Raw genomic sequence first — 15,652 nt, 5'->3', positions numbered from 1 at the left:
TCCTGACCCACACCACGAGGTTCAGGAACAGTTATGACCCCTCAATCAGAGAGGATAATTTCACTCGACCAAATACTGAACACTCGACAAACACTTTGTAGGGATCTGTTTTCACTTTGACAAGAAAGAGTCTTTTCTGTTGATCAGTGTCAAAATAAAAGCCAAATTAAATCCACTGTGATTCAATGTAAAACAGTAAAACATGAAAACTTCTGGGTGAGGGGTGAATACTTTTTCTAGGCACTGTAGCTTCTATTGACTTTTAACACTGGTATTGTGAATGGTGAATGTTCTTGCAAGTAAGGAATTCAAACATACACAGCTTACCAAATGCTCAACATCCATAATTGCTAGTAAATTCTGTATAAAAATCAACTTCTGTATAGATTTCAGAAGAGAGTGGTGACAGGGCCATGCTGCTTTTCTTGTGCACAAGTAAAATAAAGTATGTTTGAGCAGTAGATGGTCTGAGTCCGGTTATCGGTGATGATAGGATGGGCGGTAAATGATGGCATTGCCCGTAAAGTCCACATCCCATGTTAACATAGTTGGAAGCAAAAAAATTATCCGTATTTGCTTACAATTTTTCCAGTCTCAAAGCAACTTCTCAGTTTTGGATGGGATATTACTTATTTATTTATTTTTATTATTGTTTCTTTCGTTTTGTATTTGCACAGTTTCTTGTCTTCTGCAGTCTGGTGGACCTCCTGAGTTGGTGTGGTTTTTCATTGATTCAAGAAAATGAATCTCAGGGTTGTGTATAGTGACATATTAGTAGTTTTGATTATAAATTTACTTTGAGTTTTGAGACGGGGAGGACAGACGAGAAGGTTTAAGCCACACAGTCGCAATGTCAATAAGGGATCTTTCTGTGCTGTAATGGAATAATTTTTCCTTGTTTTGCAGGTGCTTGATCTTATCTCCAGTGACAACTTGAATGTCCCTTCAGAAGAAGAGGTCTATAGGGCCGTGCTGAGCTGGGTCAAACATGATGTGGATAGCAGACGCCAGCATGTCCCTCGAGTAAGGAACCAAATCAAATGATTGTCCCCGCCAACAAGTGTGTCATCTGTTGTCTCACTTACTGAATATTCAAAGGGCTAGATAGAGTGGACATGGAGAGAATGGTTCCATTAGTGACCAGAGGGCACAGCCTCAGAATAGAGGGGCGTCCATTTTGAAGAGCAATGAGGAGGAATTTCTTTAGCCAGAGGGTGATGAATCTGTGGGATTCTTTGCCATAGATGGCTCCGGAGGCCACGTCATTGGGTATATTTAAAGCTGTGATTGATAGGTCCTTGGTTAGACAGGACATCAAAGATCATGGGGAGAAAGTAGAATAGGTTTGGGAGAGATAATGAGTGAGCCATGATGGAAGAGTGGAGAAGACCTGATGGGTCAAATGGCTGAATTCTACTCCTTCATCTTACGGTCTTACAAAACTGACTAAGCTTCTGTGAACGCCCACAGCTGATGAAGTGCGTGCGCCTGCCTCTGTTGACGCGGGACTTCCTGATGAGTAACGTCGACACGGAACTGTTGGTCAGGCACCACTCCGAGTGCAAAGACCTCCTCATCGAGGCTCTGAAGTATCACCTCATGCCCGAGCAGCGCGGAGTCCTCAGCAACACCAGAACCAGACCTCGACACTGTGAAGGTGCTAGCCCTGTCCTTTTTGCAGTCGGTAGGTACGCTTCTCTGAAGTTCTAACTCTTTAATCAAGTTTATTTGTAACTTTACAGCTTCATTTGTCACATTTACGTTGAAACATACAGTAACATGCATCAAATCGGCGAGGATTGTGCTGAGCATCCCACAAGTGTGGCCACCCTTCCAGCACCAACATAACGTGCCCACAACACACCAACCCGAATCTGCATGTCTTTAGATTGTGGGGGGAGCCCTCGTGGTCAGGGAAAGAACATACAAACTCCTTAAAGACAGCCCCAGGAATCGAACCCTGTAACGCCTGGTGCTAATCGCGATGCTCGCGTTGCCACCCACAGATTTATCTAACTTACTTCTACTGATATCCTGTTTGGCTCTGGGTTCTATGTGAATTCAGTAACTGCTTCTTGCCAATAGTGGTATCTAGACAGGGGCAGCAGGGGAACGTAGCAGTTAGCATAATGCTATTACATATAGTCAATGCTGCCCGCTGTGCTATCATGTCGCCCTAATAAGGACGCACTGGATAGTAGCAGTGTCATTTGAATGCGCACCTCGGCGGAGACTGTCCTTGACAGTGTTGTTCTCCAAAGCATTGTGGGCATGCTATGTTGGTGCCAGAATGTGTGGCGACACTCGTGGGCCACCCCCAGCCCACCCTTGGGTTGTGATGCTTGTTAACACAACTGACACACTTCACTGTCTGTTCTCAGGCACAGATATATAACTATGAGTTGTGGAGAGGAGAGAGAGTTTGTGAATCTGGCAGGAGCAAATGATGCTGAGAATGGTGAGGGTGGGGCATCGTGGGAAGGTTGTGGGACAGGTGGCAGAGGAGGAGTGCCAATGGCAGATTGCAGACACACCCAGACCTCAGACAACATGCGAGGTCATTCTAGTCCAAACAACTGGTTTATTGATCATTACTGAATGTCTCTCTGGTGCTTCCCTCTCCCTCCCCTCTCCCTTCCCCTTTTCCCAACCATGATTCTCCTCTCCCTGTCCCTTTCCTGCTCTCAGTCCACAATACAGACCCATATCAGAATCATGTTTTTCATCACTCACACACGTCATGAAATTTGCTTTTTTTTATTTGGCAGTAGTACAGTGCAATACATAAAATGACTACAGTGTGCAAAAGTCTTAGGCAGGCTGAGATTTGCAGATACTGTACATATGATAAATAAATGAATCTGAAGTCTGGAAGTCAAAGCCCAATGACAGAAGCCTGGAGAATGGAGAGTGGAGGCATGTCCTTGGAGTAGGAGGAGAGTGTGTGTGTGTTTAAAAGGGTTTGTTTTGCTGTTGTTCTGTTGCTTATTGTGTTCCATGTTGGGGCTAGAATGTGTGATGCCACTTGCAGGCTGCCCCCAGCACAACCTTGGGCCGTGTTGGTTTTTAAAGGAAACGACGCACTTCACCGTGCGATCATGTACACGTGATAAATAAATGAATCTGAATCTTGTAAATTGTAAATCGGGAGCTTTATACCAAATAGTAGTCATGGTGATTCGGACAGAGGGGGCTCGTCAACTGTGGTCGGCGGCTCATCTAGGTGAAGGAAAGCTCTGATCTCAAACCTCCACTGCCTTGCCGCTATACCCACTCATGAGGAAGGCTTTGGGAGTAAACCCTGAGAGGAAAAATCTGGAGCTGAGTCCCTGAGGCAGTCGAGTTCTACGTTGAGTTCAATGCTGACGGACACCCCTGTGCTGCTGCCGGTGCCAAACTCTTGTTCTCTGCCGTTCCTTTGGATTGATGAGGTGTGTGGAGAGGAGAAACCTGCTGCATGGGCAACAGCTTGCTCTCAATGTCATACTGCTCCAGCTTGCATATATGTAAAAAGCTAGGACACAACATCCATCGTCAACCCTGACCGACAGAGGCCTCTCAAGGCCAAGGTGAAGTGGAATTAATTAAGGTGAACCTGCCAAGTTCTAACTGCTGCAAAGTAAGGTTGCCTGAGGTCAGGGAGAGGTTAATGGCACTAGGTGAGGCAGGTTTCCAGATTGGTTGTCATGTACTAGGTGCTCTTTGCTGGTCAGAAGTGTAACGGCCTTTGCCCCAACTGACTCCTGTCGCCTAGGGTGAATGGCCGTCGACAGTGCAAATGCTTTGGTGCGGATACAGTGTGAGGCGCCTAATGACCAGCCACGACACAAATACCAAACAATATACCAAGTGCGAGTAAAGAATTATACTTTATAGCAAATTTTGGTGATGGGTTAGTAGCAACAACTAAAAGAAAAGGCGCCACTTAAGTAACTTATCAGTCTTAGGATTTTAATACGTTGGAGCTCACGCCTCTGATTCCATCCACAACGTCCTTCCGAGACTCCGGCAACCATCCGAACCCCCGAGGTTCGGTATCTGCCGCCCTGGAACCGCTGTCTGTTCCCCGCACGTCCGTCCTCTCCGCACGTACCCCCTCGTCTAACTCTTCCGCTTCGGACACTACAGGGGACCCTTTGAAACTACGAGGCGAACCCTCCCCTGAGCGGTCATCCAAGCCCCTCTGCACCTCGGAACCCTCTATCTCTGGTTCAGGCCCTACATCCTCTCCTTCAGTGCCCTGCAGTACCATGGACTGCCCCTCACTAGCCCCTCTTACCCCTTCTAACCCAATGGGGGAAAGGCCAGGAGTCTCTTCTTTCGTCACAGGAGCATCAGCGAACGGCAGAATGTACCAACCATCTCAGTCATCATCCTCTGAATCAGTATCCCTTACAGGGGCTCGGCTCGGGCCCGTCTCTCCCGGGTTAGGCATGTCTTCCACCCTGCGGGGACGCAGAGTCCTGGCATGGGGTGCAGCCGCCTCCTCAGGCTCCCGCTCTACCTGCTCACCTTGTCCCAGGGGCAACAGGTGATTCCGATGAAGAATCTTGACAGGCCCTTTTCTATCCTCGGGCCACACCCGGAAAACCGGTAGGTTTGGCATCTGACTCTCCACCACATAGGGCGTGGCTGCCCAGCAATCAGCCAGTTCGTGTTTTCCCGGTAATCCCAGATTCCTGATGAGGACTTGGTCTCCCGGTAGGAGTTGAGGGAACTTTACTTTCTGGTCATACCTCCTCTTATTTCCCCGATTCTGCCGGGCGGCTGCCTCCCCGGCCAACTTGTAAGCTCTTTTCAGTTCTTTCCTCATATCAGACACATACTTCAAGTAAGGCTTCGGCGACACCTCACCCGCAGCGGTCCCGAAACAGAGGTCAATGGGCAACCTTGTCTCGCGCCCAAACATAAGATAATAGGGCAAGTAACCAGTAGCTTTGTTGCGTGTACAGTTGGAACAGTGAGCCAGATGCCCAATATGTCGACTCCAACGATTCTTTTTGCTGATCTCCAGAGTCCCCAGCATGTCTAGCAGTGTCTGATAGAACTTTTCCGGCTGGGGATCACCTTGCGGATGATAGGGTGTGGTCCTCGATTTCTCAACCCCCAGCATGCCCAGCAACTCATAGATGAGTTTACTCTCAAAGTCCCATCCCTGGTCACTATGTATCCACTGAGGAAGGCCATAATGCACAAAATACTTCTCCCATAGCACTTTCGCCACTGTCGTCACCCTCTGATCCTTGGTAGGAAAAGCTTGAGCATGCCTGGTGTAGTGGTCCGTGATGACCAAGACATTCGCCGTGTTGCTGGCATCGGGCTCTATGGACAGGAAGTCCATACACACCAGGTCCCAAGGCCCCGCACTCTGCAAGTGGGACAAAGGGGCAGCCTGCCCGGGCAGCGTCTTTCGCCGTATGCAACGAATGCAGGACTTGCAGTACTCTTCAACCTCCAACCTCATTCGGGGCCAGTAAAGCCGATCCTTGAGCAATCCATAGGTCTTTTCCACCCCCAAATGTCCAGAGTCATCATGGAGGGACTTCAACACAAGCTTCCGATACTTCTCCGGCAGGACCAGCTGCCAACACCGAGGTTGGTCCGGACGTAATGTTACCCGGTACAACATTTGGTTCTTCAACCTTAACCGACGCCATTCTCTCAGTAACAGGGACACTGAACGTGCTTAGCCGTCTCCATCCGTGTCACCTCCCCCTCTTCCACGGCATGCCAGACAGGGCCAATGTTCGGGTCATCTCGCTGAGCAGCGACCACTTCCCCAGGGTTTAACCCCGGCAGCTGCGTGGTCTTCAGAGCAGTCATGTCCCAGTACACTAGGGGCAGAGCGTCATCGGATGCCCCCAATGAGTCCACTGCTCAATCTGGCCTCTCCTTCTCCTCAGCCTGCACGGTGATAGCAAACTGGCACATCGCCTTCACCCCGGATGCAGGAACACTCTCCCACTCCTCGTCCTTCCCCAGCTCCTCATTCCCCCGTCGGGACAGAGCATCCGCGTTGACATTCCGGCTCCCCGGCTGGTACTTCAGGCTGAAATCATATACAGACAAAGCTGCCAGCCACCGATGGCCTGTGGCATCCCGTTTCACCGAGGTCAGGACGTAAGTGAGCGGGTTGTTGTCTGTCCTCACCTCAAACTTAGCCCCGTAGAGATAGTCACTCAGCTTATCCACCACCACCCATTTCAACACCAGGAACCCCAACTGGAGAGTGGGATAGTTTCTCTCTGAAGGCGACAAACTCCCGCTGACAAACGCTGTAGGCCTCAGCCCAGCGTCCTGATCCTGATATAAAACGGCCCCTAACCCCTCATGACTGGCATCAGCACATAGGGCAATCGGGGTTCCGCAAAAGCCAGCACCGGCGCCTGAGTCAGCATCTCCTTCAGTGACTGGAAAGCCGCTTCACATTTGTCATCCCATCTCTGTCTGAAGGGCTCTGATGGGTTCAAATATTCTCCCACCTCCTGTCTTTTCCTCCCTTTCTCCCTCCGTCCCAGGGAAGGGTAGCCACGCAGAAGCTGGTTCAGGGGATGACTCACCTTGGCGTAGCCTTTCACGAATCTCCGATAGTATCCACAGAACCCCAGGAACGAGTGCAGAGCACTCACCGTCTGGGGCCTCGGCCAGGTGGTCACTGCTTCGATCTTCGCTGGGTTGGTCACCACACCATTCCGCGAGACAATGTGTCCAACAGAGCTAACAGACGTCTGGCAGAACTGGCACTTGTCCAGGGAATGTTTTAACCCTTCCTGCTTCAGCCAGTTGAGCACCTTCATTAGCTTTGTTTCATGTTCTTCCAAGGTGGATCCAAATACTATGAGGTCATCCAAATATATTAGCACTCGGAGCAGGTTCATATCCCCCACTGTCTTCTCCATGACCCTCTGGAAGGTGGCAGGGGCCCCCGATATGCCCTGGGGCATCCGTTCGAACTGGTAAAATCCCAAAGGGCAAATGAAGGCTGTCTTCTCCTTATCGGCCTCACTCATTAGGATCTGGTAATACCCACATCTCAAATCTAATACCCTAAACCGCTTTGCCCCACTCAGACAGGCCAGCGCGTCTTCAACCCGAGGGACCGTGCGCCTGTTCAGTGTTCTATAGTCCACACACATACGAACCTTCCCATTTTGCTTCCGGGCCACTACGATAGGAGATGCATAGAGGCTTTGGGACTCTGTGAGGATCCCAGCCTCCTTCAACTTACACAAATGCTGCCACACGTCTTCCACATCTGCAGGGGCCAGGCGCCGTGATCATTCCCTAAACGGAGTATCCTCAGTCAACCGTATTGTGTGGCGAATGCTCCTGGAACAACCCACATCAAACTTGTCAAGGGAAGAAACATCTGTCATCGTCAGCATCTTCTCCACCAGCCTCCGCTTCCAACCCTCCAGCACAGGTGATGCCCCAAATTTAAAAGCTTCAGCTGTCAACTTAGGCCTTTTTTCCCAACAGCTCTCCCCCAACTGGCCTCATGGGGGCGCTCTGCATCACCGTCACCGGGAACAAATACGCCAGAGGCATCCCTCGCTTAAAGGTGACCTCCCGTGCAGTCGTGTTCCTGACGATCACCACCAGCCTGAGGGCTTCTGCAACTCAGGTCTCACCAGCACCCCAGCAGGGAATCTCGACTCCCCCTCGAGATCTTCCGGGGTGTCCACTAGAAGGGATTCACCCTCAAGCACTCCGGGAATCTAGGGATCCCCATCACTCTTGTTACCTCACCCGGCCGTACCACCCTGGACTTCGACTGGGCACACCACACAGCGCCTCGTTCACACGCCGCGTTCAGCCCAGGGCGACCCCACGCTTCCCCAAAAGCAGCTCGGAACACTGCGTGCACTGACAGGGTCTCCAGAAAGTCTTCACCCGCCTTCTCCTTACAGGCTCCCAGGAGTCCCCGCACAACAGGGGTGTTAGTCCCCACCACAATGGACACACCCCCGGTCTCACCGGGGTCGGGGCACACCAGTACCAGGGCCTCATGAGCCTCAGACACCCCCACCTCAGCTTCCAGAAACTCCAGTTTCACAGACAAATAGCCGTCGTACGGGTAATCACCATCACTGATGCCCCAAATCTCCAGTGCACTGAAAGGTGTCAGGGGTAGATGCGCCAGATACTGATCGTAGAACGACTGGTACAGTAATGTGACCTGCGACCCCGTGTCGAATATGGCTTTTACATCTATCCCCTCAATCCGTATCGACACGCTGGATTGGGGCCCCACCAATCCTTCTGGGATAGGATCTCTTCCCTTCGATAGACCCATGGGACATAGTTGGGAACGTATTTTCCCAGAGACTCCAGTCCGTTCCCTCACTGAGTCTCTTCTAAGTTTCCTGACCCCCCCCCCCCCCACCGCTGGGACACCCGGGGTCTCTCCCTCCGAGGGGCTCACTGCTGTTCATATTCCCGCCTGAAGTGCCCCTCTTCCCCGCAGTTATAGCACACACCTCACCTCGCGGGACCCCGGCCTCTGCCTGGCCTTAGTGCCGTCTGTCCCTTCAGAGAGGGGCCTTCTCCGCTAGTCCCCTCCTGCGGAGGGGTCCCACTTATCGCGACCCCCTTTTGTGTCTCCCGCGTGGAGCTGGTCCCGGTCATTTCACCACAAGGAGCTACTACCGAGGACTGTACCTTGTTAACGGATCCTTCTTCCACTTCCAATTCATCTTCCTCCTCCCTGACCTCTCTGAGTAACTGAAAGAAGATGGGGGGGGGGGGTGTCACATTCTATGGACTGCCGGAGGCTCGTAGCGATCGCATCGTGTCTCTGAGCGCCCCTGACTACCTGGTCTATCCTTATCCAATGTACCTCATTCCCCGAAATGACCCCTGGCGTCTCAAGCAATTTAGCCTACTCTCTAGTTAGAGAAGATACTGAGAAAGCTTTTCCCCTTTCTCCTGACGCAGATTCTGAACCCCCCCCCCCCAAAAGCTCCACCGGGCTTCCCGTCAGCCCAGACGCCTCCTCTAGGGCGACTAGACACTCCTTCCAAGAAACCAAGGGCTGGTTAACTCTCACCCCTTTTACCACCTCAGCTGCTGCCCCTCTCAAACTGTCCCCCAATTTTTGCCCCTTCTCCTCCTCAGAACACTGCCAGTCACCTAGCAACTGAGAAGTATGTTCTACCCAGGACTCGTAATCCTCTTCCCCGTCGGGGATGGGGGTCCTCCCCAAAAAACTCTTAACTTCTGTCGCGGACCCACCGCCCTGTTCACCAAAGAGTTAATGGCTGAGGCCAACTCAGAGCCCTCCCCCTTCCATAGGGAATGAGAACTAATTACATTCTCCAAATCCAACCACTCCCTTCCTTCATCCCTCAAAAACGATTGGACCAGCTCTCTAAAATCTCCGCCCTTAGCTTCGGGCAGCTCCTGTGGTGTCTCTTCAGACCCTTCCTCCGCGACAGCGTGCATGCCCCATGGCCCCGCCTCACCTACGTCACCGATAGACTGGGGCAGTCCCAATTCCTTGACGTCAGCACCCATCTGTATCAGCACAAAGGCTGAGTCCCCCGTTTTACCAATCTTTCTGCTTACAACCTCAACCTTACCGATAGCTCTGACCGTACTCAAACATTGAATTAACACATCATCCGGGGTACATATATCCACCCCACTTAATACGCAGGCATGAGTAACCAGGACATCCTCGATCTCACACCAGAGTTCAATCTTATCCGCGTCCATCCCTTCTAATTTAAACCGGGCGACTTACCCCATATCCGACAGAATTCAAATCCCGGACGAGCCCCCACAATGTAACGGCCTTTGCCCCAACTGACTCCCTTTGCCTAGGGTGAATGGCCATTGACCCTGCCAAACAGTGCAAAAGCTTTGGTGCGGATACGGTGTGAGGCACCCAGTGACCAGCCACGACACAAATATCAAACAATATACCAAGTGCGAGTGAAGAATTATACTTTATAGCAAATTTTGGTGATGGGTTAGTAACAACAACTAAAAGAAAAGGCGCCACATAAATATCAGTCTTGTGCACATAAGATTTTAATACGTTGGATCTCATGCCTCCAATTCCATCCACAACGTCCTTCTGAGACTCCGGCCACCCTCCGAACCCCCGAGGTCCGGTATCCGCCGCCCTGGAACCGCTGTACGTTTCCCGCACATCCGTCCTCTCTGCATGCCTCCTGAAAAAGCCCGCACTCCTCAACTCAGCACACATATACAAGATAACATAACATGACTTCCATTAGCTAGCAAATGAATACAATTTCCATTATCACATAGTATAACCCAAACATTGCAGTTACAGAGAACCCCTTGCTCAGCAGTTAACAGTGCGATAAGCTATTTTGGTAATAAACGATTAACAGTTGACAGTCCGGCTAATATTACTGAGAACCCTACAGGAGCAAACAGCGTGCTATAACAGCTTCCTCTGCTCTTTGTGCATTATTGTTGTCTGCACACAGTGTGATGGGTGCTCCCAGATGGAGGAACTGGTTACTCTTCAGACAAGTACCTGCAGATGCCACAGTATCTGTTGGGAACATGTCATGGGCAAGTGAACGCTCTGCCTGCTCACAGTTACTGCAGCGTGCAAGCAAGGATAATTGTGACTCACGTGAATCGGCCGACGGGAGGAAGAGATGAAATGGAGAGATTAATTAGCTGTCAGTCTGCAGAGCGGCAGAAATAGGAGGTGTAACAACCCTCTTTTATGGGACTGGTTCCCAGCAACTTTTTAAAAACCAGAGCTGCTGATTAAACCTAAGAGTGGCCTCCTCTTCTGTTGTGATGAGGCCACTCTCACATTGGAGGAAGCAACACCTCCTATTCCATCTAGGTAGCCTCCAACCTGATGGCATGAACATCGATTTCTCCAACTTCTGGTCACTTCTGCACCTGCCCCCCCCCCCCCCCCACTTCCATCTTCTTCATTTCACAACTCTGGCCTCTTACCTCACCTGCTCATCTCCTTCCCTTTCTATTGTGATCCCATCTCCTCTCCTATCAGATTCCTTCTTCTTTTCCACGTGTCACCTCCCAGCTTCTTACTTCATCCTCCTCCCCCCACCCACACACCTTCTCCTATCACCTTCTAGCTGGTCCTCCTTCCCCTCCCCACAATCTTTTTATTCTGGCTACTTCTGTCCTTTCCAGTCCTGATGAAGGGTCTCAGCCTGAACCGTCGACTGTGTATACCTCTGCATAGATGCTGTCTGACCTGCTGAGTTCCTCCAGCATTTTGTGTGCGTTGCCCCAGATTTCCAGCATCTGCAGAATCGCTTGTGTTTATGATCTGCTGATTGAATGACCTCATGTAAACACGAGGAAATCTGCAGATGCTGGAATTTCAAGCAGCAGACATAAAAGTTGCTGGTGAACGCAGCAGGCCAGTCAGCATCTCTAGGAAGAGGTACAGTCGACATTTCGGGCCGAGACTCCTCGTCAGGACTAACTGAAAGAAGAGATAGTAAGTCTTACCCTCAGCTCGAAATGTCGACTGTACCTCTTCCTATAGTTGCTGCCTGGCCTGCTGAGTTCACCAGGAATTTTTATGTGTGTTGAATGACCTCATGTACCCGGATTTAGATTTGTGTCTAAATGACGTTCGTCAAGCTGCCTTTCTGCTTCTAAACCACAGAACCTTGTGCCAATTCCCCTGAATAGAACATGAAACAGTACAGTGCAGGAACAAGCCCTTCGGCCTACCATGCCTGAGACAAATAAAGAAAGAGAGAAGTTTTATTTGTCACATACACATATCAGGAGCCACTTTATCAGCTACCTCCTGTATCTAATAAAATGCATGTTCATGGTCTTCTGCTGCTGTAGCCCATCCACTTCAAGGTTCAACGTGTTGTGCAGTCAGAGATACTCTTCTGCACTTATAGGCACCGTTAGTCTCATGAGACCATGGATTTGCGCCTTGTAAGGTTTCCAGAGTGCAGGCCTGGGCAAGGTTGTATGGAAGACCAGCAGTTGCCCATGCTGCAAGTCTCCCCTCTCCATGCCACCGATGTTGTCCAAGGGAAGGGCATTAGGACCCATAGTCACAGAGCAATGTGTGGTTAAGTGCCTTGCTCAAGGATGCACACGCTACCTGAGCCAAGGCTCGAACTAACGACCTTCAAATCACTAGACGAACGCCTTAACCACTTGGCCATGCACCAACACAGTTGTAATGCACACTACTGTTGTAATATGTGGTTATTTGAGTTACTGTCACCTTCCTCTCAGCTTGAACCAGTTTGGCCATTCTCCTCTGACCTCTCTCATAAAGTATTTTCACCCACAGAACTGCCACTCACTGGCTGTTTTTTTTTGGTTTTCGCACCATTCTCTGTAAACTCCAGAGACTGTTGTACATGAAAATCCCAGGAGATCGGCAGGTTTTGAGATACTCAAACCACCCGTCTGGCACCAACAATTGTTACATGGTCAAAGTTGCTTAGATCACATTTCACCCCCATTCTGATGTTTGGTCTGAACAACAACTGAACCTCTTGACCATGTCTGCATGCTTTTATGCATTGAGTTGCTGTTACATGATTGACTGCATTAACGAGCAGGTGTGCAGATGTACCTAATAAAGTGGCCTCTGAGTGCACGTCGAAACATACAGTGAAATGCAAAGACTCACAGACTTTGTGTGAAGAACATTTCACCTCACCTTAGTCATCCCCACCTCTACTTATCCCAGAAATAATTTAAATGATGTAGCAATTGGAGGAAAGGCTGTTGTTTCACGAATGTTTCATCCGCAGGTTCTGTTGTCATTGGCTAGTGGAGAAACTGTTGTTCCAGAATCTTCTTGGCAACACATCTGCATATCCCAGGATTCAAATATTTAAAGATTTCAAGATACATTTCAGCTTTATTTGTCACATGTACGTTGCAACATAAGGTGAAAGGCGTCAGTTGCATCAATGACCAACATGGCCCGAGGATGTGCCGAGGGCAGCTCGTAAATATTGCCGCGCTTCCAGTGCCAACATAGAATGACCACAACTCACTAACTCCGACCCATAGGTGTTTGGAATCTGGACCAATTAACCTACTAGCCTGTACATCTTTGGAATGCGGGAGGACACCAAAGCACCCGGAAACATGGGGAATGTCCAAACAGTGGCAGGAATTGAACCCCAACTGCTGGCACTGTAAAGCATTCCACCAACCCAGGGGCTCCAGCCCTTTTTTATGCCATGGACCCCTAACCATAACTGAGGGGTCTGCGGACCCCAGATTTGCCTAACCATGACGCTGCCGGTGCAGCCCTTAAAGTTCAAGGTGCCCTGTGTGGAGATGCCGGGGAATATAATGCAGTCTATGCGTCCCAGTAAGGAAAAGGCCTCCCATTTCTGTGTGCAGCCCTTCTAGTGGTAACTAGCCAGGAAAGTTGTGGTGCAGAAGAATGCCATTCTGCCCATCTATGCTGGCTACAAAGGGGTTTTAGTTGTTTCTTCTGCCCAGTTCCACAGCCCAAAGAGTCAGGGTTCTTTAAGAGCTCCTTGAGGACTTTTTAAAGAGTTTACCTTTCATCCACTCTTTCAGAGTCTCACCCTCTCCCACCACTTAACAAGTGAAATATCATTTTTCTTTCTCATTCTCCCTCAGATTCTTCTACCTGTTTCTTCAGTCCCCCCCCCCCACCCCCAGTTACTCGCCTCCCTACGGAGGGAAGTCACGTGGGACTTTGTCAAAGTTCAGTGGAAGAAATCTGCAGTCCTTACTTGGCCACGACTTATACGTGACTCCAGACACATCAATGAGGTTTCTGTAAACTCCAAGTCCGCTCAGTTGGACTGTAGCAGCTGAGGTAAGGGCCATGGTGGTTCAAGCGCAGGAGTCCTAACCAAAACCTCGAGGGCAGTGAGAGACAGTTCAAAATAAATTTATCATCAAAATGCATGTATGTCACCACATACCATGCTGAGATTCATTTTCTTGTGGGCATTCACAGAAAACACAATGACACACAATAGAAGTAATGGGATACCTGCACACAACAGGACGGACAAACAACCAATGTGCAAAAGACAACAAATTGTGCAAATACAAAAAGAAAAAAAACTAACAAGTTAATATAAAAAAATAAATAAACAATAAATATCAAGAATAAAAGAGGACAATGAGATGACACGTTCTAGTATCAATTGTTTGGCGACAATAAAGTTTAAAGTATTAATAGATGTTGCACTGGTCAGTAGTATTTGACCCTGAAAAATAATATATTTTAAAAACAAATTACTTTCTTCTTTCTGCCTATCAGTACTGCTGGATAGAATGAGACTATGACAATCTTGCAATAACCCACACACACTGTTTCAGCAATCATAACCATAACAATTACAGCACGGAAACAGGCCATCTCGGCCCTTCTAGTCCATGCCGAATTCTTACTCTCACCTAGTCCCACCGAACTGCACTCAGCCCATAACCCTCCATTCCTTTCCTGTCCATATAGCTGTCCAATTTAACTTTAAACGACGACATCGAACCTGCCTCAACCACTTCTGCTGGAAGTTTGTTCCACACAGCTACCACTCTCTGAGTAAAGTTCCCCCTCATGTTACCCTTAAACTTTTGCCCTTTAACTCTCATCTCATGTCCTCTTGTTTGAATCTCTCCCACTCTCAATGGAAAAAGCCTATCCACAGTGTCCGTGGGACCTTAAGCCCCCCCCCCCAATATCTTTCGAATCACCGTAATTGGTTGCTCCTTGGCCAATCCACCTACAGGTCTACTTGTCCTGATGAAAGGTCTCGGCCTGAAACTTCGACTGTTTATTCCTCTCCATAGATGCTGCCTGACCTGCTGAGTTCCTCCAGCATTTTGTGTGTGTTACTGGCCTACTTGCTAGCTTTGGAGTACTGTGTACCATTCCAGAGGAGGTAAAGACCATTTATAAGAATGTTGCCAGGATTCAAGGTCCTGAGTTATCAGGAGATGTTGGGTAGTGGAGTGTAGGGGAATGAGGGGGTGTCATTATAGAGGTGTATGAAACAATGATCAATATGAGAAATTCTGCAGCTGCTGGAAATGCAAAGCAACACAGACAAAATGCTGGAGAAACCCAGATGGTCAGGTAGCATCTACGGAAATGAATAAACAGATGACATTTCAGCCTGAGACCCTTCTTCAGGAAGTGAGTGAAAATGCACAGTCCTAAAAGATTAGCGTCACATGTACACTGAAACATACAGCGGAATGTGTTGTTTCCCATTAAGTCAAATCAAATCAAATCAGCAAGGATTGTGCTGGGGGCAGCCCGCAAGAGTCAACGTGCTTCTGGCACCAACATAGCATGCCCACAACTCTCTAACCCCTACCCATCATCACCATCATCAGGTGCCATGCCCAGTTTGAGCTTTGACTGCCATGGCCCACACACTCCTGTTTCGGGTCAAGTGGATCAATTCATTGGTATTCATTTCCAGTTCTCTGGCTGCTGTCTCCATCATCATTTGTCTTTGTCTTCCTCTTGCTTTATGCTGTATGCCTTTAAAAAGTGGGAGGAAACCAGAGCACCTGGAGGAAATCCGGGTGGGAATTGAACCCTGATCGTTGATCACTGGCTGGTGTTGTAAAGCGATGCACTAAACACTACATTACCATGTCACCACCCCCACCCCCACCGGGTCTTTTGGGGAATCAG

The 15,652-nt window shown here is 49.3% G+C and overlaps 1 protein-coding gene across 6 annotated transcripts in view; it reads left to right on the top strand.

Annotated features, from left to right (window-relative positions):
* Window positions 1-15,652, top strand: part of klhl17 (kelch-like family member 17) — a 69,588-nt gene that overhangs the window by 27,467 nt on the left and 26,469 nt on the right. For all 6 annotated transcript variants that reach the window (XM_072245290.1, XM_072245291.1, XM_072245287.1 and 3 more), the window contains 2 exons: window positions 907-1,023; window positions 1,471-1,684. In XM_072245290.1, the coding sequence (XP_072101391.1) occupies window positions 907-1,023; window positions 1,471-1,684 (331 nt within the window). The remainder of the gene's footprint in view (window positions 1-906; window positions 1,024-1,470; window positions 1,685-15,652) is intronic.

This window comes from Mobula birostris, chromosome 27 (genome assembly GCF_030028105.1).
Source record: "Mobula birostris isolate sMobBir1 chromosome 27, sMobBir1.hap1, whole genome shotgun sequence".
Classification (NCBI taxonomy): Eukaryota; Metazoa; Chordata; class Chondrichthyes; order Myliobatiformes; family Myliobatidae; genus Mobula; species Mobula birostris.
This window is presented reverse-complemented; position numbering and strand designations above follow the sequence as displayed.